This window comes from Numida meleagris, chromosome Z (assembly GCF_002078875.1).
Source record: "Numida meleagris isolate 19003 breed g44 Domestic line chromosome Z, NumMel1.0, whole genome shotgun sequence".
Taxonomy (NCBI): Eukaryota; Metazoa; Chordata; class Aves; order Galliformes; family Numididae; genus Numida; species Numida meleagris.
In genome coordinates, this window is record NC_034438.1 from 13299584 (window position 1) to 13325650 (window position 26067).

The window sequence follows — 26067 nt, forward strand, 5'->3', positions numbered from 1 at the left end:
GCTCTTTTCATCCCCTTGGTTCAGAAGTTAACTTTGATGCAATAAAATTTACAAATTACTAAGCATATTTGAAGGACCTTTGAAAGCATCAGAGCACCAACTGCTTTTAGTCTTGGAAGTGCCGCAAAAAATCATGTTTTCTTGGAACATGGCACTGACAGCAGCACACTCCGGTGACTGCGTTTTGGCTTCAACATGACAATTCCTAAGCTTAGAAGTCAAAATATTGCTATCCACAATAATCTAAAGTAAAACTGACAATGTTTGTAAAACTGACACTTACAATATAGCAATGATTCCAACACAAATTCGTTCATACTTCTGTGCCACCCTTTTATTCTGTAGAAACTGGTTTGTAGTGGGGCAGAGATTGCCCTAATTATTACAGCACAAGAATCACAGTGCAAACTGTGATACTTCCCCTTCACTCTCCAGATCATGCCATCCCAAATATTTATTTCTGGACATTTTCAAGGATTTGCTCCAGATGGTCCATTTCTGATCCATCTGTTGAGAGGACATGAGTGGTTTATATGAAAAGAGACCCTTTGCTTCTGCTTTAAACTAGCAAGTTATTACTTAATAAATTGGTAGACAGGCAGGATTTCAGTTCTGCAGTCCCACTCTGCAACCAAACATAATAGCAGCAGTTCCATACTGCTATTATTGTCATTTTTCAATGAGACTGTCAAAGCAGAGTCTATATCAGACAGTGTCTTTTTTTTTTCTCTCTCCAATCTCTGCCTTTTTTTTTTTCCAGTTATAGAAGTGTGTATTAACATAGGACTTTGTTAATTTTTGACTAACGGGTCTTCCGAAAAATAAAATCCTTGTTACTGCTTTCAGGAATAGCTGTACTGGAAATAAATAAATAAATAAATAAAATAGATAATAAATAAGAATAAATAAAATAAATAATAAATAAAAACAAAACAAAAAATAATCCAGCAAGCCACTTGCAATTATGTAAATGTGGGTTGAGATTGGCAGAGACCTAGACTTGTGTACCTAACTGTTTCAAAAGCTTTTTAAGATCCTTAACTTCTCTGTCAGATGCAAAACTGCCTTCCAGTTAGAACATCGCTGAAGCTGGGGAGCACTTGGGGACAGAGTTCCTGGGACCCCCTGTCCTTCCAACACACAGCTGTGACGCAAAGATCTGTGCTCAGATCTATCTGGGAAACACACTCAGCATTTTGGTGAAAATTTCTTCACCATTTGGTTTTCTCTTCTGTAAAACAAGGGATATTAATACTCTGTCTTCCATTACGTCTCCCAATAACAAGTGCTGTATAGGACCTAGGTGTTGGTGCATTTTCAGTTGAAGCAGTACCTAGATCAAACAGACATTCATCCAACAGCTGAATGATATTATAAATATCATTGCTTGTCATAGCTCATAAGGATATTCCTTGCACTCATGAGACGGGTCATCTTGCTCTTACGCCTCCCAGCACATTGCAAACCTTCCAGAAGCCAGGGAGCAGCACAGTAACGAGCGCAACAAGCTGGACAGAGTCACTGCAGCAGTTGCAGAGGCTGTGTTTCATCATTACAGGCAAATGCTGCTGTGCAGAGGCTACAGCCCCTCTCTCCAGCCTGGCAGACTGCCGCCCGCCTTGTCATCAGGCTGATCCCACCTACAACAAAAAAAGTTTTGTTGCAGAAGGTGGGTCTAGTAGATTGCGTTGTGCTCACAACTCCAAAACATTCAACCTTCCATACAGTAAAAATGGTTAAGATTTGACGAGGGAAGTATCAAAATTGCCTGGCAAGTTATTTCTCACCTATGACAAACACCTAGTCTGCAATGTTCTGTTGCTAACAACAGCTCTGACATATAAACAAAGAATAAATATATCTTATCAGAGAGTGTGTTTTGAAATCCAAACATATTCATTAAAAATTAAAATTTGCAGGAAGTTCCTAATTCTGCTCCTGCTCTAGCAATTAACCATTTTGCACATCATGTTAGTGACATACTTTAATTAGCTCTAATTCACACACTGTAATCACTGTCTCGAAAATTTGTGATGCACTTGTTGTGAAGCAGATTTGCATCTTTATCAACACACAGTTGTTTTAATGTTATAGAATCACTAATGCAAAAGAAAAGAGCTCTTTTTGTATCATGAATTCAGATATATAATATTTCTGTCTTCCCATTACGTACTCTCTTCCTCTCTGGTTTTTGAAAGGCACTTCCAACCTAATAGCCAAAAGTATTAAAATCTCTTTTCATTGAGTACAAGAAAAAGGTAAGAAATCATTCCTTTGTTACAGTGACAAACATTTTTTAAAATATATTTCAACTAATCTGCTTCAGTTCTTTTGAAAAACTCTCAGAGCATATACTTGTACCTTTCTGTTCCCAAAAACCTTTGAAACTGACAGAGTCTGACTGTTGCTGGGAATCAGTGGCATCCAGGTTTTTTTTGAGTGAGATGCACGCTGTTTAAGCCTGGCAGTGCTTAACTGTAACATACAGTGCCATTGCTGTTGAAAAGACAGGGAGTAAAATTGAAATTCAAAATTGCCACCCTTTATAATAGCGAGGTGGATGTTGGTATTGCTGATGTTCAGACCTCATTACTAGAGGGTCTTCAACACCAACTATTGATTTCAGCAGCGTATTTCCTAGCATTGTTCCAGGCAGATCTAATGCAGCCTACTCATCAAGTGCAGAGTTTTAATAATTTGATGTATCTACTAAGTGAATCATAATTTCTTCGAAGAGGTAAGAATAAAAAGCAAAAGTGAAGGTGCAGGGGAATGAAAGCCAAATGAAAAAACAAGCACAAAACCTTGGGAAGAATATTTCTGAACTTGCAAGCTATGGTGTGTGAAAAAATATAAAAATACAACAGCTTCTTCATTTGCTGCAACGCACTTCAAGCACAGGTGTTTCCTCACACCAGGTCCCTAGCCATCCAAAAAAAAAAAAAAAAGGCCAGATTTGTACCTGACCCTCAAGGAAAAATATATTCTACTTCTTGCTTTATTTCTCTAATATGCCTCTGTCTGCACAGAGGTACAAATCCATATTAAATATTGCTTCCTTCTTCCACAAGTGAGCGCCTTTGCATCTCTGAAGAATTCTAGAAACAAGACAGTTCAATTATTTACCAACAGAAAGCCAGATTTCATGGCACTGATAGACTTTCACCAGTCAAACAGACACAAAGAGGCACACAAGGGCACTGAGCTCTGAACAGTAAATGAAGCCATCAATGACGACAAGGCAAGCATGAATGCAGGTGCCAGGCACATTTTCATGTACAATTCCAAACAAATGAGAGTCCACAAAGAGGAAGAGGAGATATACAGCAATCAGTCCATGCTGAAGTCCATCCCTGCTTGCTGCACATTCCATGGCTGTGCAAGGGCAAGTCCCGCTCTATGCCATCCAAACTTCTCTTGTGCAGCAAGTAGAGCTGCAACAGAAGCAGAAGACATCCCTCAGTGTAGGAGGAAAATGAGTAGTCACCCTCATGTGACCAGTAAAACAGTTTTGCCAGTATGTGACCTTTTGTTTGCTATCAAATCATCTTCCTAGCAGTCAGATCATATGTTTGTCTATTCATCAGCTCCTCTGAACATTCAGACCACCTGTTCACAGGCACAAAGGCTGTTTGGATCCTTCCTGCCCTCTGTTGTGGCAGCTCAATAACAAAGACAGGGAGCTCCCAGCTGGGTACCAGCAATGGAGAAATACTACACACTCAGAAAGGAAAGAGATGTCAGCAGAGCACACTTAAGGAGAAAATTAGGGTCTAGAAACTCAGCAAAAAGTCATCCTTTTTCTTGTGAGTGTCATAAAAGAAAGATGCTCAGAATAATTACTACAATAGTGATGTTAAAATGTTAATTTGTACAGTACTCTGGGGAGCAGGCAGTTCTGACTGACGTTTTGACTGGAAAAGGGATCTTACTTAGCAATCTGTTTGCTGAATTAAAGCACTGGTAGAAGCAGTTTGATAAAAATGATGCAACCCTACTTGAAACCAAAGGAGAAAAACATTTTTACCACTTCACTCCTGCAACTATTAGGTGATATTTAGAGAAGATTTCCAGAATTTTGGTAATGTGGATTTGAATTCTTAGCACCAAACATTAAAAATTGTACAAAACTTCTGAAGAACTGTAGCAGCAGAACACAAGCTATTTGCAGGAACAGCAATTCTTTGGATAGTTAATTTTATCACACTAATGGACATCCACATAGGTGGTCCATGTTTTTCACCCCAACCACCTCACCCAACTGTAGCCTCTCATAGAAATTGATCAGATAAATTCCTGCAGAGACAGAGGAAGAGAGAGGGACTTCTGATGGATTCTCATGCTTGTCCTGACACAGATGTTTAACGCAAGCCAGGAGGATCTACTACCTATGCAGACAGTCCTTTTCTCCACTCTTTAGATGAGACAAACAGCTAACTTCAGACAGCTAAAGCTATGTGAGATGAATCCTAGCATATGTATCTCAGGTACTAATTAATGAATCTACAGGGAGGAAAATATTTTTCCCTGTATCACTGAAGGGCAAGGCAGGGTTTACTAATTTAAATAATTTAAACACCTTCTGTGTGGAATTTTCAGGTATCAAGTCTAAAGCTGTGACCCTAAAAACTGCTTTGTACTTCTTGCCTACATGTGACAAAATCTTACCACAGCATTTCTCAAGCAATGAGAGTTGCCCACAAAGGAGTCATTCTCATAGCTGAACAGCTCAGTACTCAAAAGGATAAATCCTTCCTGGAACCAGAAACTTAAGGTATTTTTGCTCTAAGTTCTTGTTTAGAAACCAAGCTTTAAGCACACCCAAGAATATAAGACAACCCTGAAGGTGCTCTGTAACTCCAGACACCAGACCACACAGTCCAGAGAAAGAAGCAGGTTGAAGGCTAAGCTTGAGGCAGGGAGAATGACAACTGCTAGGAGTGCAAGAGTCTGGAAATCCAGGCCCACAATATTTCAAACTGAGCACCAGAAGTTGTGTGGTTTTTCTTGTTGTTGTTTTTCCTGCCTAACATACTCTCTCATATTCAGTCATACCTCCATTTCTTTCCTGTCTCACTGCAGTGCAACTATAGTAGCAACAGCTGCATTGAGATAGCTTAAAAAAATCCTCATCACTGAACATGGCTGCATTGTTCTAGAGAACAGAGACATCACAGACAGCCTGTATCTCTGCAAAGATCTGACCATTTAAGGATAAAAGGATATCCATGAAGTAGGAAATAACAATCAAAAGAGGAGAGCTAAAATAAACACAAAGACAATTAAGAACAAAATAAAAAAAAGTCACAGCTCATCAATTGCTTTCTAAATGCTTCATATTTTGTATCATGGTAGATCTCAATTTTAGAAAATGATGGCAACAAGACTCCCAGTCTGGAACAGTATTCCACTCTTTCTAGAAATGCAAAAAAAAAGTCTAAAAGAAAAGGTGATGGTGCCAGTGGAAAATGCTGTCAGTCAAGAGAAGGGGCCATGGTTACTGAAACAAAGAAGAACCAATCCTCCACAGCATCCAGGACACAGATTGGGCTGAGGTATGATGAAAATCTGAAATCAAGGATGAGCACTTTGTGTTTGATGTGACTGGCAAGGGTATCTGGAGAAGGAAAGAGAAAGGCAAACAACCAAGATCAGTCTCTCATACGAGTTCTGCAGAAAGATCTGTGGGAAAATGAACCATTCCGTCTGTGCAGTTGAGCACTAAGGTATGGAGCCATACACAACCCAAAGCAAACCAACCAAGTACCTACCTGAGCAGTCCCAGAAGCAATGAGATAGGCACTCTATGGTGAGAAACAACGTATCATCCTCTAACACTTTGCAACTCACGCAAACGCACACACAAAATGGGAACAAACCAGAACTACACAAGCAATCTTAATTCAAGTAGTTGCTAATCTTGAAGGCTTCCCTTGACCACATCCTGGTATTATTTCTCCCTGCATTACATACTAAACTTTGAACAGAAATGTAATGTTTTGACAACTGTCTTCTTACCCACAGTATCAAAGCAACTTGATTTTTTAAAGCATTGTTCCTTCATATTCCTCCATGCCTTAGTTACTTCGTGCATTACAAAGGCATAATTCCAATGACAGCAAAGCTCTTGCTGTTTTTCCCCTTTTCTGTGTAAGGACCGTGCTCAGACAACCAGCTGCTGGAGTGTCAAGGAAAAGAGCCCTTGGGGTTCTCCCAGCACAACCCAAGCCAGACTCTGCTTGACACTCAGACTGTGACAGTTTCATGTTTCACAGATTGAGCTACTCAAGCTGTGTTTATTCTCAGATAGCACTAGCATTAGATTAGCGTCAGGCTGTACTTTTGTACTTAGCTTGAAGTCCACTGCTTCCATTTCAAGCTTGGAGAAAGGCTTCTATACCTGAAAGTTTATCCAATTTTTTTTTCCAATTATAGCCACTGGTCCTCAAAAGATACTACCATTTCTACATGCCTCATTCTTGATATTCTTGGACTATCACAGTCATAAGGAAATGACACCAATATATAAAGGTAGTGAATTTGGTATCTGAAAGGAGACATTGCCTAAAGTGAAGAAAAATGAAGCCACACTATCAATTAATTCTCAAATTTACACACTATCTTCAGAAGACCTACTACTACCCTCAATCCTTTAAGTATTACCCATTTTTTTACTAGTGTAACATACTACTAGGTAGAAAATGGCAACAGCACTGAAAAATCATCTCTTGCACTCAGCTTTTCAACTCACCAGGAAATAACTGAAACAAGAAATGTGTTCAATCAGACTAAAACACTCCTGAAACAAAAACAACCAGTATACATCAAACTCTAAAAAGCTGCCAAAATAATTTGGTAACAGACAAAATAAGAAAAATATGAAGTCTCATTAACATGATGAAAACACTCATCACCAACAACAAATTGACCTGGAAACTTCAAGAAAAAAAACAGTAACATCACCTTGCGTGCTCGTGGACACAAATATGGAGCTACATCCTTAAAAAGACTTTATTTCTTCCACTGCAGGAGGCTATTAAAAACCCACATCTCTTAAGCTTTTAAATAATTTCCTGAACCTCAACTTTCTTCATTAAGGTAATCTCATTAACTCCTGATCAACAGGTAACAAACTCAGCTGCTAGCTCCTAATGACACAGGAAACTGCACTGGGCTGTTCACAGCTGTGAATTACCTCTTCCTCTGCCACATATGTAACTATTAATCTCATACTGTTCCAGTATCTAAAGCTCCATCGTTAAGAAAAGAAAGACACCCCAGAAGCCCCAAGATTTTTTTTTTTTACTTGGTTGAAGAAACACAAGGAAAGTCAGCTCTAGGTGCTTTCCTACAGACTACATCACCTCATTATTGTAGAATACAGTTTAGTTTTCTTGAATATAGTACCTGTATGTCTTTTTATGAAGTCTTCTGGCAAAGGGCTGGACACAAATTTGGTCATCCCTGTTCTGAACCCCAGTTATTTTCAGTGGCACATTCCCTCCTCTGCACACTCTCCTCTTCCTTCTCCACTCCTCCCAACCTTCTATTAACAGCAAAGAAACAAGAGGAGTCTATAACCAACATCAGGTACATGTCGGCTGAAACCTATTGTAAAATTTCTCCCACAAATCTATCAGTTATTTCCTAATAATGGTTTTTTAATGCATTTTTTATCTAAATGGACAATATCTTGTGTCACAAACGGTGTATAAAACTGATAGAGAACTAGCTGGTTTCTCAGTGTGCCTGTACCCCTACTGCGTTAAATCTACTAAGTCTACTCTAAGCTGCAAGTCTAGCAGCCTTGGTTCCTGCAGAAAACATAATGGTAGAGTATAATGGCTGAAGTGAAAGGTCAGTCTGACTTTCACTTTGACAGGTTTTAGACATTAAAGGTTAACACACAGAAAAGATATTAGCTCCATCTCTAACGCTCTTTTGTGTACAAAAACAATGTTTCTGTATGAGTACGAGTAACACTTAAAATGTGATTATAACTGGCTTTAGATAAATCAACGCAAGCCTCTCTGAGGACACACACTTATTTCAGCAGTATGGACTGCACGGCTATTAGAAGCTGGTTTTAAAGAGGCACAGTATGCATGCACTGTGCTGCCAGACCTGTTTCAAAACCCACTGAAACAAAGCAGGACAGGGGCAGCCTGCGGCAGCCCATCCAGCAGGGGCTCCAGTGGGGGAAGGGTTTTTTCCTGACGAGGGGCCATCCATTCATTATGGATGCCGTAATTAGTTAACCAGAAGTCACTGCTGCTGTTAAAAGATTGAGCTGTAACTGAAGACTAGATGGGCATCATCTGGATTTCAAAATCTGACTGGAGCTATAGAATCTGCTATTTAAGGGGAGACTTCGCAGCTCTGTCACACTTATGTTTCTGTATTTGTATTCGACATTCCTGCATTTCTCCCACTGCCTCTTCCCCCCAGAAATGCATACATCTAAAGGAAATGCAGAGATCAGTTATCAGACACAGGTGGAAATTTGATTCCAAAAGTGCACAGAAATTGTGAATGGAGTATTTTTATCTGTGTAATGCTTGTGAGCCTGAACACTTACAAAGACATACTGCAAACTGCAGGCTCCAAAAATAAAATAAAAAAAACAAAACAAAATAATTCCTGTGCTAAAATCAAAGGAGAACTATTTAATTACTTCACTGATTTCTTTCCTGGAAAAAAAGCATGTACTAAGTAAATAAGATATTTTAGCGTAGAACAGCAATTTCTTATGGCTCTAGCTTTGGCCAGGTTGACAAATAAAACTACCATACGCCTTAGAACCCGGGAAGCTAACGGTTATCTCATTAAAGTGCAGCACATTAACTTGCAGCCATCAGCTCTGCTGCATGCTGTGCTGTGAATAAATTAAATGTGAATTCTGAAGAATTCTGGCTGGCTGTGTCTGACAAGTTTTATCACTGTGCATATACCAGCAGTCATTTTGCCAGTTTTGCAGGGAAAAAAAAAACAACAAAAAAACAGGCAGAAGCAAAAAACCCAAGTTTATCTTCTCTGGCAGGGAGTAGCTAAACTGCTAGCACCAGAGATAGCATCATATCAATGTTCAAATGGCAAATGCACAAACAGCACTGATCTTTTGGACAACCACCAACTAAAATGGTTATTTCAGTGACCTGCCATTAGTAGGTTCTACTTGAAGCTGTATGTATTGCATGGCTGTTCCTTATGCAAACACAGTTCATGTTCACTCAGAAGGAAACAATACGACCACCAACTACGTTGAGTTTGGGCTCAGCCACACACAGATCACAGTGGCAGTTACTGAATAAGGCATTTTCCCGGGGCGCAAGAATAATTCCTCAGTTCTTTGTTGCTACTGCTTACAGTAGTATTAGCCCCTTTACACCGACAGCATAAAGAGGCTATGAAGATGCATTTAACCCACTTCAAACGAAGCAACATTTGACTATGACAAACAGAGACTAAAATTATTTTCCACTACACTTTAATAAATTCCATCTCATTAATGAAAATCAGGATTTGCAACGCTGTTCTTTATTTCTAAGTATGAATGTATAATAGGAATATTTAAATTTTATTTAGGTGAAGCAGGCAATCAGAAGATGAATGAGTACACAATAAAGAACATCATAGCTGGCTTAGGCTTTTCAAAGCCATAAACACAAAAGCAGGCATTCAAGATTGAAGCTATAGCAGTGATCAATACAAGCAAGAAACTCATAAATATGTATCAACAAGTTTTAGTTCTATGCATACAGAATATCATTATTCAAATAGGCTCAGTATGAACTTACTGGCGGGTTGGAACTAGATGATCCAAAGATCCCTTCCAATGTAAGCCACTCTATGATTTCATGATTCACATTTAATCTACAACATGAGTACTTGAAGACCTCATGGCTAAATTAGCTCAACGAAAGCTGAATTGCATGATGGCTGTCAAAGAATATGTAAGAGCAGAATTTGGCAAACTGGCATAACCATAAATAGAAGCACACAAACACATTTTCTTCTGTTAAACTTGATCAGCTTGACCTCTGGTACAATACAGTTCTGTAGCTCTATGTATATTAAAATGGGCAGTCTTTAGGTCATATAGTCTTAGAAAATCTTTGAGACAAAAGCACATAGAGTTCTAGTTAGCTCAGACTGACGGAGAATTAAAAATTAACCTTATATTCATCAATATTTCAAAGCTCTATCAGTTTCCATTCAGTAGAGAATGTCCTTAGCATGCATCCGGGAGTGTCTTATAGAACAATTACAGCAAAGCAGGAGAGGATGACAGACATTTAACTGAAGAACATAGAAGGACATCGAGTTTACCTCAAGTCTTCTTCATACAGTGGTTCCAAAACCAGTGCACACATTTCACTGCTAAAAAGCTTTTTTGTTTTTATTCCATACTTTGTGAAGATTTCTTACTTCTAACAAATTCTGACAAACAAGGCCCCTGTGTCCATTTTCTTCTGTCTTCAGTTACAGATAACATTGATTTCGGCTTGATCTCACAAGGGACAAATGTGAGCAATTTATCATTTTTGGGTTTATGACCAACTACATATTCTTCAGAATATTGTCCCTGGACTGGTAACTGCTCTCTCTGCAACTGTCACAATTTCTGAAGCCTTTCAAAACCACAGCAACACTAGAACTGGAAACAAACTGTGGCATTGAGTAATGTGGCTAAGTTGACAACATCAGCTTCAAATTACAAATCTCACTGTAGCAATTCTCTGAATTGTTTTTAAGTTTTTATTCAGATTCTCAACATGCTTCTTCTTCCCAAGAAGGGAAATGAAACACCTGTCTGTTCAGAGACAGTCATTACTGACCCTTGGCAATGATCATAGAATCACAGAATCATAGAATTAGCTAGGTTGGGAAAGACCTACAAGATCATCCAGTCCAACCATCCACCTACCACCAATAACCCCACTAAACCATGTCTCTCAACGCAACATCTAAATGTTTCTTGAACACCTCCAGGGACAGTGACTCCACCACCTGCCTGGGCAGCCCATTCTAGCGCCTGACCACTCTTTCAGAAAAGTAGTATTTCCTAATGTCCAGCCTAAATCTCCCCTGACACAACTTGAGGCCATTCCCCCTCGTCCTGTCACTAGTTACAAGCGAGAAGAGGCCGACCCCCAGCTCACTACAACCTCCCTTCAGGTAGTTATAGAGAGCGATAAGGTCTCCCCTGAGCCTCCTCTTCTCCAGACTGAACAATCCCAGCTCCCTCAGCCGCTCCTCATAAGGCCTGTGCTCCAGACCCCTCACCAGCTTCGTCGCCCTCCTCTGAACACGCTCCAGGGCCTCAATGTCTTTTTTACAGTGAGGGGCCCAAAACTGGACACAGTACTCGAGGTGGGGCCTCACTAGGGCTGAGCACAGAGGGACAATGACTTGCCTGCTCCTACTGGCAACACTGTTTCTGATACAAGCCAGGATGCCATTGGCCTTCTTGGCCACCTGGGCACACTGCTGACTCATGCTCAGCCGAGCATCGACCAATACCCCCAGGTCCGTTTCCTCCACACAACCATCCAGCCACTCTGCCCCAAGCCTGTAGCGTTGCCTGGGGTTGTTGTGGCCAAAGTGCAGGACCCGGCACTTGGTCTTGTTGAACCTCATCCCGTTGGCTTCAGCCCAGAGATCCAGCCTGTCCAGATCTCTCTGTAGGGCCTCTCTACCCCCAGGCAGATCGACGGTTCCTGTCAGCTTGGTGATGACTCCCTGCAGAAGATGACTACCATTCTAATGGTTCTCACAGCATCAAACACAAATATTCAGGAGCCACAGAGGAAGGGGCATAAAGGAGAGTAAACACTGAAAAACACAAACAGAAAATGGAAAAAGAAAAAAACACAAAGAAAAGACAGGAAGAGACGATGCAGCAAAACAGATCATCTATAGCAGAAGCGACTAGAACTTAAGAAAAGGCTGTAGAAGATGACAGAAATAAAAACAGAATCATAATAACCTTGCCTGCAGTACAAGAGGTTTTCAGCAGGCAAAATATGTATATTCCACGGAAGCTTTGCAAAGTTGCTGCTAATAACCCATTCCAAAGGAGCAGATTCCATACTGGAGTCTATACGCAGAACTCTGGGGAAGGCAAGCTTTAGCTACTATAAAGGCTTTAAAGTAGAGAGATGGTACATGACCCCACTGCCCTAAATCCTAGCATTTCATAACCTAAGAGGAAGTATCAACTCTGACTTATTTGTAGGAAGCATGCCCTCAAGACAGGGTAATTGATCTTAAGTGCAATCTTACAAAGAAAAAAAAAAGGAAGATCAAAGCATGGGTCTACTAAATTTGCCCTGCAATAGGATGGTAAGTTGCAGCAATTGCACACAGAGGAGCCGTGGCATTAAACCACCTTGTACCACAACACAAAGCCCACTTCTTCCAGTTCTCTTTTCTGCAGCCGTTTTTTTTTTTTTTTCCAGACAAATCAGCTATATCATCTAAAGGTATTGGAAGGAAAATGAATTGAGATAAAAGAAATAATTCATATCATAAATACTGGGGAGATGTCCAGATATTACAGTACAATGTCTGTGCAAAGCTCTGGTAATTGAACCTAACTTCTCCTGGGTACTTTCATTTACAAGAAGTAATGTATAAACTTACTGGTAAATAAAAACAATTTGTTTTGATAAATACACTTTTTTCTTTGTTTAACAGCACAGCAATTGCTGCTATGATGTACCTCAGCAGGTTTGTTGTTCTCAGAAAGTTTCCACGTGGGTTAATGTCAGAGAAAGACAGGTATTGGTGCTCAGCGGCTACTGCAGCACCCACTTGCTGCAGGATCAGGACGCTCATATGCTCAACAGTGCAACAAGTGGAAAACAGGTGAACAAAATGTTACAATATTTACCCCGAAAAGAAGGATCATTCAGCATTCTAAGAGTTCACTACAAAACAAAATGTAAGAGCAGACTTCTTTCTAGAAGTTCTTGTAGCTTGCTCATCTCTTCTATCACTGTTTATCCCATTCATACCTTGCATAGTTTGCAATGTAAGTTCTAACTTAATCTCTTACAAAGTTTTAACAGGGAGCTGCCAACAGAATGACCAATATAAACATGTAAAATCACAGGTGCACAAATATATCTAATTGGAGTCAATGCAATGATTAATATGTGTCCAAATACAAATTAACTGAGTTTTCTAGCATAATGTGAAATTTAGCACATAAGCCTTTAAAGGAAGAATTTATCTGCCAAAGGAGAAAAAGTTTTGCCATGACTTCAGATCAGTCAAACCTGGCTCAGGACAGCTTTTTGGTTTTTGAGATCCCAGCTCCCAGTCACTCATCAAAAAAAGCCAGGGCATACCAAGTGTGATTTTTTTACCCTGCTCTTCTCTAAAGAATTTAGGAGTTCACTAAGGTTACCCCTGTGCAGAACTGAGGATGCTAAGATGTGGGCACTATGCCCTGGCTATTATATAACCTATGACAACAGATGGGCAAACAAAAAAGTGCAAAGGATGAAAAACACAGCTCTGCACAGCACTACTGGTGAATACCTTTAACAGAGAGAAAATTAATTTTTAAAATCCTTGTTCATGTTTGCGTTGGTTCTGCTTAACTATTCCCAGTGCATGAAGTGCAGCTACTGCCAGGGAGGCCCTTAGCACCCCTACTTAGAGGGCTGCTCTAACAAGCTTCTGACTCACAGAAGCAGCATTGTGCTGCTTTCTAGCAAGCCTTTCATCATCTAACTGCACAAATTCAACAAGACTTCAAAATAGCACATCTCCAGACTACTTGCTACAGCATGTGACGTCTGTGCCCAAGTACAGTGCAGAGCAATGCCAGACTTTCTTTAATCTTCCTGTCCTTTGTTCACAGCAGGAAAAGGCACAGGTTGGACCTACCTGCCCTGCGAGGCCATTTCTAACTCTAGGTTTCAAAGAGCTAACTAACAGAATTTATGGAAGAAACCCTGGCTGCTAAAGCCATGTCCCTGGAAGAAAAGTGAGCCAACACCCCTGAAGTCCTGACACAAGCAATGCTACTGCTTTCACAGTATTTCTCCAGGTTCCAGGAGGCAGGTTAGTTACAAAGCCCTGTGTTCAGCTGCTTACAATATTTGACAGTATTAAGTCTTTGAGGAATTTTTAATAACTACCTCTCAAATCAGCAGCATAGCTGGTGCCCCACATAGGGTTAAGAATACTGAGTACTGCCAGCTCTGGCTTACAAATGAAGTAGCAACAATCTGGGTAGAAAAGTCATACTGCATTTTTGTATTTTTATCCTGAAGAAACTGACACAAGGGATAATTGAGAAGACCACTATAGCTGAAAGCCTATCTCAGTAGCTGGAAAAAACAAACTAACACAATATTAATTGATTAATTATATATACATGAAAAAGTGTGCAAGTCTTATTTGAATGGCCTGGAGATCTATCCTGCAACTTGTATAGCAACCTCCACAAGGCTGTGATGCTCACAATCAGCTGTTACATTCTAGTCCCATTCCTCTCCAGCAATTCAAGAATATGTGGCCAAATCAGGACACCTAGAGAGAGGTAAGCAGCATCGTGGCCTGGAGCAGGAAAGCAGCACATCATGATGAAACACTCTAAATGCCTTGAAAAATTCTTGAGAGCAACACTGGATGAATTCCAGGTATATCTGAAAATTCCCATCTAAACTTGTACCAGCTAACACAGAAGTAAACCCATACACGTTACTTAAGAGCCAGCAAAAAGAAACCCAGCTTGACAGGTATGTGCTTATCACTGTTAAGTACCACTAAAAAATATTTGCATTCTAAAAGTTACCATGTGACATTAAGCACCTGGAAGCCTGAAAAACATACACAGATATCATGTGTTTCTTGGAAGTCAGGCGCTTGTGTGACAAGTAAGCAATGTGAACCTAATGAGGTTCAACAAGGCCAAATGCAAGGTGCTGCACTTGGGCCGGAGCAATCCCAGGTATTTATACAAACTGGGGGAAGAAATCCTTGAGAGCAGCCCTGCGGAGAAGGACTTGGAGGCTCTGGTGGACGAGAAGCTGGACATGAGCCAGCAGTGTGTGCTGGCAGCCCAGAAGGCCAACCATGTTCTGGGCTGGATTAAAAGAGGAGCGGCCAGCAAGGAGAGGGAGGGGATTGTCCCCCTCTACTCAGCTCTTGTGAGGCCCCATCAGGAGTATTGTTTCCAGGCCTGGGGCCCCCAGTACAAGAAAGATGTGGAGCTCTTGGAATGAGTTCAGAGGAGGGCTGCAAAGATGATCAGAGGGCTGGAGCACCTCTCCTATGAAGAAAGGTTGAGGGAACTGGGCTTGTTTAGCTTGGAGAAGAGAAGGCTCCAGGGAGACCTCATTGTGGCCTTCCAGTACCTGAAGGGAGAATGAGTGTTTGCAAGGGTGGACAGCGATAGGACAATGAGGAATGGTTTTAAACTGAGACAGGGAGGTTTAGGTTAGATGTTAGGAGGAAGTTTTTCACTCAGAGGGTGGTGACGCACTGGAGCAGGTTGCCCAGGGAAGCTGTGGATGCCCTGTCCCTGGAGGCGTTCAAGGCCAGGCTAGATGTGGCCCTGGGCAGCCTTGTCTAGTGATTGGCAACCCTGCACTCAGCAGGGGGGTTGAAACTCGATGATCTTTGAAGTCCTTTTCAACCCAGACCATTCAATGAATTAAAAATGTTTTATACACTACCTTCACATTTGCTGATTACCTGGCCAAAAAGTTAATGCCTCCTATTTTCTGACATTTGGCTCACAACATCAGAGGCAGATGTCAGTGGTACAACAGTAGAGGCCGAACCTTCCCAACAGTATCCCATTACATGTTGTTGCCGTGTGACAGATGGCAGCAGAGGGGCAGCCTGACAGAACGGCATCAAATGTGGGAGCGCAGATGAAGCAAAGGTGTGTTACTGAATTCCTCCATGCAGAAACAACTGCACCCACTGACATTCACTGATGCTTGCTGAACATTTATGGAGATGAAACAGTAGATGTGAGCACAGTGAGGCTGTGGGCAGTGCTTTTCAGATGTGGTGACAGCGATGTACTTCATCTGATGCAGACTTTTTAAGAGCACAGGCAAAAATACACAGTTAACGGTGATGACTGTTGAAAAATAGTGTTTTGTAGTCTGAGAATGTGCTATATCAAACAATGTTATTGTGCTCTTTGTTGTAGTTTCCATGGAAATAAATAGAAGGCATTACTTTCAGAGCAACCTCCACATAACATCTTTTGCAGTTCAGCTGTTTATGCTTCCAGTCCTTACACTTAAAATTCTTCAATTTATAAAATTTAACTTACTCTGCCCATTGTATAGCTTAGTCCACAGTCTGCTTTAAAAGAGTGAATCTGGCTGTGACTAATAACAGTCTGCCTTTTGCAGCCTTTTTATCAGTCAGATTCATCAATCTGCTATCCTATGAGCAGTCCTTAGAGCACACAGTGGTGAGTAAACTACTTCAGATTAGTTTCACGCACATAATTGCTTTTCATAAAAAAAGCTAGATGAGTGCTCAGGAAAGTTCACTGGGTCACTCTATTCAAAACACACCTTCTCATATTTTAATTCAGTATATACCAGTCTCTCAACTTACTGAACCAGGATCACAGTCACATTCATATTCTGACCTTTTGTCTTTTGAGGACAGAAATAAGCTGTTAGAAAATGAACTTTCATAAAACATCTTGAGAGCAGAGCTCTACCTAGGCAACTGTAAAACCAGAAGGATTATACTTCACCAGAAAAACTGAACATAAATTATAGCTGAAAACAATGTGTTTTTCACTGCTAAACTCTGCAGTGTCCAGCCCTAATCTACCCCAAGGCAATCAATGTTTATAAATTCATCCTAAACCATCATATTTGAGATATTAACCTGCTGCAAGGAAAAACATCCAAACATTATTATTTCCTGCCCAAAAAAGGAGGAAAAGATGGAAGAAACTTACCTCACCCTCACAATACAAAATAATAGTTTGATTTTTAAAAGATGGCAGATGAAACTTTCATAAATAATGTCAAAAGACAGTACAAATAAAGAAAGCAAAACAGATACAAATCAATGTAAGTATCTGTTGTGTAAATCAAATAAATGAGTCTAATGAGTATGATGGAAGCAAAAAAGTGAAAAAAGATCTGTTTATAAGAAATTCTTGAATCCAAAATTAAATGACTTTTATTGACAGTTTTTACTCCTTGGTCAATCTGGAGAGCAAAAAAACTTGTTTCAGCCGACATATTCTCCACATATTATTGGAGTATTTTCAGAAATCACCGCCTATTTCAGGCTCCTGAAAAACCAAACATTTGCTTCTTGACGATTCAGGAAGATTCACTACAGGGCACATACAAGTAAATCAGTCGTTTCATTAAGTCATTTAGTCATTCAGGTACAACTCCTACTGAGGGAAAGTGCAAAACTGACAACAATGTCAGGAGCATCCTCTGCCTTTTGCAGTATTTTTTTATTTTTGTTTTTTAAATAAGTAAAAATAAGTGATAATTGTTTGGTTTCTGACAGATATCTCAGAAGTTCTCTGCAAAGTGATGATATTAGCAGTATTTCCAGGTCTTGAAGATAATGGGAGAACAATTATTTTTGCTGGTCCACTCATCATAAACTAACAAGATGTGTTGTCCATTTCGTTCATAATTTTCTATTACTTTATTACTTAAATCAGATTTTTTCTTACTATTTTTTGATGTTTTTTTAATTTAATGTGTGATCCCCATCCATCCAAGATTACACATTTTACTGTTCAAGAACGCCTGCAGGCTATTATTTTGGAAGAAAGCAGTTTTCCATGGATGGTTTGTGGAACAGAAATATCTGAGGAATTAACAGGCCATATCTGCAGATTCACAGCAAAGCCATGTAATAAATTGATAAAAGCTGTTTGACAAAAACAGCCTGCAACAACCAGCTACAACAGATAAGTGGACTGAAAACACTGGTAGCAGAAATACATAGTTCTCAAGTATGCAAAACTCCTCTAGGCACTCTCAAGAGCTTCCATCCTGCAAGTCCTAATACTGATCTAGGTCCACACGGCCAGGTTGGGTGGAGCCCTGAACAGCCTGACCTACTGGGTTGGAGCTCCATGATCTTTAAGGTCCCTTCCAATCCAAGCTTATTCTATGAGTCTATCAAGTTCTTTTGGTTTTTTTTTTCACCTAAATCTTCCTTACAAATGTCATCGAAGAGGTAACTTTCAACTAGAAATCTGTTCAGTTATAAACAGCTTTAAAACAGAGCTTAACCTGTAGAATTTCAGGGGAGTACAGCATTCCACACAGGGGCATTCAGCTCCTTGCTAATTAATCCTCTACAAGAAGTGTCCTATTTGTGAGATAACCCAGAAGCCAGAAACCCCTCAAGACCATAAGCCACAGAATAAAGAGCTACTTCAACCTTAGAAACTTTCTGAATAGAACTACCTGGACCTCCTAATGATCTTGAAAAAATATGCAATCTCCATCCAGCATCACCATAAGATTCAGAAGATGAACACGTAATTCAGTGAAATAAAGCAAAGCTTGTGCCACTTTCAGTAGCTGAAAGCCACATATACAAGGAAAGCAGCTGATCTGCTTGCCTCTGTTCTTGCTCTTCCCTAGAACTCTGCATATAGAGGCTGGAGAACAGCAAGGTAATAGGGAGATGGCAATGCATGTATCTATGCAGTGCTTTAAACAGAGCTTTGATTTGAAACAAGTTCTTTATGTTTGATATATATGGCCATTAATGAGTTCATACATTTAAGCTGGTTCATGCCTGAGGAAGAAATTTTTATTTTAAATCAGAAAACATGCATTTTTCCACTGCAAATAAAGAATTCCTTTCTCTCTGGCATTTTCAACTGTTAATGAAAAAAAGGCATCTGTTACTTCAAAAGCTGTCTTCCTGACAATATGGAATTTATTGGAAAACAGATTACAGTCGTAGGGGATTTCAGATCAGGGTCTCTACAGATCTCTAAGGCCACAACAGACAGTAATTACTTATGCTGGACTGTTGCAGAGAACAGAATAAATCAGTTCAGGCCACAGAATTACTCCATTTGATAGACTTCAGAGCAACTGTGAAATTTTGAGTGTTTTTTTTCTGGAAAGAATTCTAATCTTGCTTCAACAAGTTTGACTTCTCTATCCATTGGTTGTGCTAGCAGCCTCATTGGTAAAAGTGCACAATTTAACTCCAAGCTGAATTTATGTGAAATAGGAACTCCATTTATATTTCCCTTCTTGACTACCGTCAAAGCATGCTGTGATACTTATGTCCCTACCGGAGAGCCATCCTAACAAAAAAAAAAACAAAAAAACCACACACTGCTCATGTTCTTCAATCAGACTCAGAAACATCTTCATACTCTGTAGGAAGCAGCAGCTCCATCAAAAATATGAATCTCACAGGGTCTCAACCACGAATCTTCTTCATGGTCTTGATGCAGCAAACGACCTCCTCCAGATTTCATCATTCCTAATATCATAATGAAATGCATCATTAAGAGCTGTAAAATAAATCCTAGAATCACAGAATAATTTGAGTTGGAAGGAAGCCTCAGAAGTCATCAACTTCCCTGCAATGAAGAGGGACATCTACAGCTAGGTGAGTTTGCTCATAGCCTCGTCCAGACTGACCTTGAATGTTTCTTAATATACAAACAAATTTAGAAAGGAAGACACTAGTACTTTTCTAGTAACATGTAACTTACCATTTGTCTTCATCTCGGGAAAGTAGTTCTGCAACACAGAACACGACGTGCATTCCAGAACCATACATGGAGAGGCTGCATTTTCTCCCTGACTGGACCTCTCAGAGGCTCTACTATGTGATTAAGCATGAAGTGCTGGCAAAGCTGTAAGGACAATACAGGCAGAAGCCAAAAATAATCATTCAGACTGCCGAGCTCAAGAATGACAGCAATCTACATGCAGCATGTACAGTGTTCATTCACACGGCTTAGGGACTGCTAACCTACAAGCACTACCATAATACTTGGAAAGAAGCATTGCATTTAACTATTAGTGTATTTCCTTACACATGCCCTGCTTTATATTCTGTAGAACAGAATGTGCTTTGATTCCAGCAGAGCATGAAGCAACAGCTAGTTAAGGCTCAACAGTGGATGCTGCCCTCTGGTTTGTCAGGGTTGCTTCTTAAAAGTTTAAGTAGGCCTACCAGAGGGCCTGTTCAAGCAAAAAACAAAATTCACTGGAAAAAGAATAGAGTTCAAAATTCACTTCTTAATGTGGAGTGATTTTTCTATAATTTTTAGGCTGTAATTCAATTGGCTAGGCTCTGCCATACAGAGAAACATCTAGAGTGAGGTTCCAAGGTCACACATCTTGGCTCTTTACCAGAAAGAGCTACTCAGCACAAAACTTCATCAAAAAGGAGCACACTTTTGAGTCTAAGATGCCCCCTGCAGAGAAGAGCTCAGAGAGTAGGTCAAGCCATGTAAGAGAATTCAATCTTCTAGTATACGGTCAGGCTTTTTTACAGCATGGCAAAACAAACTCTCAGTGGCTCTAGCAGCATCCATTTTTTATACAGCATCAGTTAGAGTATTTCCTCCACAGTTTGCAATAGCAGCCCTCTAAATGCAGTGTACCCTCTCCAATCTTGCCACCAATTAACAGTTATGAACAATCTTAATTGATATTCTCTAAATTTATTCTCCAGAGGTTTCACTGTTTTTGTTGAGTTACTACATTGTTACTACATGCACAGCGACTCTCTTAAGGAGCCTGAAAGCTGAAGCTACAAGTATAGAACTGAAGTTTGAAGACAGCTGCAGGTGGAGTCATGCAGTCTTCTTGAAGTTGCAGCTTGGCATAAGCTTGATCGACCAGGAGCCTTCAGGTTTTATAAATGGACTATCATGACTTGTAGCTCATTTCTACATCTGAGGTTGCTTAAAAAATGCCACATTTTAACCTGTATTTCCTGAAGATGAATAAAGGATGGGAAAAGAGTGTTCCTTAAGTCAGGCAGGGAATCCACCTGGAAATGTGTAGCTTTCGTTATTTACAGCAAGGCAGGCCTTCCAATCCAAGCTTCAAGGAGTTCAGAGAAATCATACCTCATTTCTTTTTTCTGAGTTATATGTTAATCTATCATCAAGATATTTCCCTGTTGTTATCATCTCTCGCCGATTTCAACTCCATTTCCAGAGTTGTATCTGGGTGCTATCCTAGCAATTTTGCTACTTCACTCCCACTCCTCAAACTGACACATGATTAATGGTTTTTTCACTTCACTTCCACCTTCCATTTCTGTCTTTTAGTAATGACAAACACAATACCACATTTGCAGTGACATTGTACTAGCATCTCCATCATAAACAATACTTCTGAGCACGCAGTTGAGACCTGCAATGGCAATTTCTTCCCAGCTGCTTGATGTGTTAAAATTGCAGCCATCATTCCTCAGTTCTCTTTCAAAATTACCACGTTTTAAGTGTCTCTTCTGCCAAATAACTTCCAAATAATTCTGCAGTCCAACCCAGCCTATTAGTTTATTTTTAATCCAAGTGCAGTTCATTTTACTGTGGTCCAGTATGGGCTAATGTTTTCCTCTTTCAATTGTCATTACCCATGTATTTCAATAATGAGCTTGATCTCATCTAGCTTATTAATGAAATACATTAAATGAAAGAGCATCCAACCATTTTAGCAATGAAAAAACACTCCTGCCCAGAATTTGATGTCACCAACTTACTGCTGTCTTCACCCAAAAGAATTTCAAATTGACTGGATGCAAGCATTACTAACATTTTTTTTAAAAAAAACTATCATACACAACAATAAAAAGATTTTAATTTGTGTTTGTTATTTTTTCTCCCCAAAGTCATTAATCAGCTCACCCTTGAAAAATGCTTCAAGGTTACTTCTTTAAAGCTATCACAAAATCACTGCCAAGGGTAGCAGGCAAGACACACGTCAGCAGACACAGTCCTAGTGGCAAACGTCATTTTAGGCAGTCAGCTGTTCCATATTCTGATTAAAATATGTCAGCTATAAAAGCATCTTCCCTCAGTGGCTTTCAACTTACATATCCTAGCTTGACATCCATGGAATATATATCTAAATGATAGAGCTCAAAAGACCTCTAAACGATAGGGATATGACAACAATATGTATTTTCAGAACATACATAAGAATGACAGAAATAAACCAGTCTTTTCAGAGCCCACATACAAACTCAGCAGCTGCTGAAGTGACTGGGTGTATCTTCTTATTTAGCAGTAACATGTTGTTTTCATTGTTGTGAATTGTACTGATTTTCCTAATAGTAGTGTTATGCCTGTGCTTTCTCTTTCCAAGCTCAGGTTTTCCTTTGCATTTTCTTAAGTCTTATAAGTGAAATCAGTCAGCAAAACACTCCTGGGTTATGCTCTAGATGCTTTATGAAGCAGTTCTTTGAAAAGATGGAGATATATCTGGCAGAGTTCACCTTCTAATCTGCACAGAGGCCCATGGGTTCAGGAGCAGACTGGGACTCAGCGCTCTCAGAAATTCCGTTTCTTTATCATGCTTCAGAAGAGCATGACGATACCCTAGGCTGTGACAACAAATTTAACAAGTGAGCACACTGGCATTCGTCCTACTCTGTTTTTACAACTTCTTTCTCTTTACGAATCTGTGAGAAATGGTTACAAGTATTTATAGTTGCCTTACATTACCTATGCAGCATCAGCACCACAGATAAGGAGATCAAAATAAAACATTTAAATTGTCTGTATCTTATGCAGTGCCAGAGAAGTCACTCAGATACACTTCTTCTGACTAAGGGGTAACAAAAATGTTACTTTGCAGTAACCTAGGTTGTTTGTACTCATCCCTCAAGCCCTCAGTAGACTCATTCTCCATTTAATTTAATCTGTTCTCTTCTGTTGTACTGTTTTGGATGAACAACTGAAACTACTCATGCCTTCAGTGTTTCAGACCACACAAATAGAAGGCTTTTGAGCGTTCACACCTTATCCTATTCCACAGCATATATTAAGTAGCATATATTAAAGACTAAAGTGATCAACAACTTGCTCAACTATCTTCACAAAACCATGGTCAGAAACTTTGCATGAGGAATTGAAGGATATGGACTGAGGGAAAGAAGTGCTGCTAGACCACTCCAGGAAACACCAAAACAGGCAGCATACATACAGCACTCGCATAGGGAAAATGCAGAACTGTTAACGAATTTCAGTACTTAACTGCTGACTTGACAGCTACTTCTCTCCTTGCAAACTTCCCATCTCACTGATGCTACTGCAATGCTTTCTTTGCTTTTCATTTGAGTAAAGAAACCTCAGCTTCACAGCTCACGCTCTAATCTGCTTATGACTACTTTCCTAGGGCTGGTCTTCTCCTCCAGAGACCCCTAAGAGACAAGCAGTGCCACCACCACCACTCTGTTGGCCATCGAGCCCTTTGATGAACTGCAAAGTTGTGCTGCTTTCTACCAGAAATGTTTCCTGTCCTCGCTCGTGTGACAGAGCACAAACAAGTATCACATACAAGGCATCAGCAGCAAGCCAGATGTAATAAGAAGCTTCAGATACCTGTTTGTCCTCTAATACAGCTGTAGTTCAATGTCAGAGCAGAATACAACTATTTTAAAACATATTACTCCTTAAGAAAAAAGCATGGTTCAAAGACTAAGTCACTACATCATGATCTATAAAACTTGAGTGGGTTTATTTCCTGCTTCTGCCTCAGTTCTCCACTTTAAGCAACCCATTTAGTTTTTTTGGCTCCATAAAGCATAGAAAAAACCCTGTCATAATAGAGGATATGAATTCTTTACAATCCATTTAGTACTGAAGCTATGTAGAAGGATACACTGTTCAGGTTGCGTTTCTCTCAGATGATATTTAAGTACATGTCTTTGACTACAAGCCCCCTTTACCAAATCTCATTTCACACCTCCCTCTGGAATCACAGAATCACTAAGGTTGGAAAAGACCTCTAAGATCATCCAGTCCAACCATCCACCTATTGCTAGTATTTCCCACTAAGCTATGTCCCTCAGGGCAATATCCAAACCTTTCTTGAACACATCCAGGGACAGTGACTACACCACCTGCCTGGGCAGCCTGCTCCAGTGCCTGATCACTCTTTCAGAAAATAATTTCTTCCTAATGCGTAACCTGAATTTTCCCAGTGCAGCTTGAGTCCATTCCCTCCAGTCCTATTGCTAGTTACATGGGTGAAGAGGCTGACCCCCACCTCACCACAACCTCCTTTGGAGTAGTTGTAGAGGGCAGTAAAATCTCCCGAGACTCATCTTCTCCAGAGTAAACAATCCCAATTCCCTTAGCCACTCCTCATAAAACCTGTGCTCCAGATCCCTCACCAGCTATGCTGCCCTTCTCTGAACACACTTCAGGGCCTTGATGTCTTTCTTGTAGTGAGGAGCCCAAAACAGTACTTGAGGTGCGGCCTCAATAGCACCAAGTACAGAGGGACGATCACTTCCCTGCTCCCGCTGGGAACACTGTTTCTGATACAAGCCAGGATGCCATTGGCCTTCTTGGTCACCTGGGCACAATGCTGGCTCATGATCAGCCATGTGCTGACCAACACCCCCAGGTCCGTTTCTTCCACACAGTCTTCCAGCCACTCTGCCTCAAGCCTGTAGCGCTGCCTGCTGTTGTTGTGGCCGAAGTGCAAGATCCGGCTCTTGGTCTTGTTGAACTTCATTCTGTTGGCTTCAGCTCAGCCTGTCCAGATCCCTCCCTAGGGCCCTCCTACCCTCAGGCAGAGTAATACTTCCTGCCAAGTTGGTGTCACCTGCAAACTTACTGAGGGTGCACTCAATCCACTCATCCACATCATCAATAAAGATGTCAAACAGGACAGGTGCCAATACTGACCTCTGGGAAATATCACTCATGGACTGTTGCTGACTGGATTTAACTCCATTTACCATCACTTTCTGGACCTGGCCATGCAGCTAGTTCTTTACCCAGCAAAGAGCGTATCTGTCGATGTCACAGGCTGCCAGCTTCTCCAGGAGAATACTGTGGGAGACAGTGCCTAAGACTTTCCTGAAGTCTCGGAAGATGATTCAACAGCCTTTCCCTCATCCCCTGGGCAGGTTACTAGATCACAGAAGGAGATCAGTTAGGTCAAGCAGGACCTGCCTCTCATGAACCCATGCTGGCTGGACCTGATCCCCGTGTTGTCCCACACATGCTGTGTGATCTCCCTCACGATTATTTGCTCCATAACCTTTCCTCACACCAAGGTCAAGCTGACAGGCCTGTAGTTCCCCGGATCCTCCTTACGACCCTTCTTGTAGATGGGAGTCACACTGGCAAGCCTCCAATCCTCTGGGACCACTGCAGCTGACCAATGATGATGGATGGTGGAAAGAGGCCTGGCAATCACCTCCACCAGATCCATCTGCACCCTCAGATGGCTCTCATCTGGCCCCATGGACTTGTGACAGTCCAGGTGGAGTAGTAGGTCTCTGTTTCCACCTGGATCACAGGGGTTTTATTCTGCTCCCCATCCCAGACTAGCCTTTCTAATTTTCTCCTTGCATATCCTAGCAACTTCTTTGTACTATTCCCCCCCCACCGAGTTGCCCGTCCCTTCTTCCACAGGAGGCAGATTCTCTTTTCTCCTGGAGCCTCACAAAAAGTTCCCTGTTCATCCACTATGGTGGTCTTCTCCTCTGGTTCATCTCACAGCACAGGAGCACAGCCTGTTCCCGAGCCTTTAAGACTTCCTTCCTGAGGAGCATCCAGCCTTCTTTATCCTTCAGGACTGTATCTCAAGGGACCCTCCCTAACACTGTCATGAGCAGTTCAAAGTTCCACTCTCCAGAAGTTCAAGATAGCAGTTTTGCTGGTCCCCCACTTCGGGAATACAAGAAAAACTATTCAGAGTAGAAGCTGCAGAGCAAGATAAAAAGCATGAGAAAGCAAGGTTGAGAACAAAGGACACCTCCAAAAGAGAAAAACAAAGTCAAGTAAGCTGCATGATGACCACGTGATAAAGACCCTGACTGGAGGAAGAGCATGTGGCTAGGAAAGACTCATGACTC

The 26067-nt window shown here is 40.8% G+C and overlaps 1 protein-coding gene across 2 annotated transcripts in view; it reads right to left on the minus strand.

Moving 5' to 3' along the window:
- Window positions 1-26067, minus strand: part of PLCXD3 (phosphatidylinositol specific phospholipase C X domain containing 3) — a 101583-nt gene that overhangs the window by 59966 nt on the left and 15550 nt on the right. Inside the window, exon 2 of one of the 2 annotated variants that reach the window (XM_021379952.1) lies at window positions 19724-19867. The exons of the other annotated variant lie outside the window; for it this stretch is intronic. Coding sequence (XP_021235627.1) covers window positions 19724-19787 — 64 coding nt within the window. The 5' untranslated portion in view covers window positions 19788-19867. The remainder of the gene's footprint in view (window positions 1-19723; window positions 19868-26067) is intronic. 2 annotated transcript variants of the gene reach the window in all.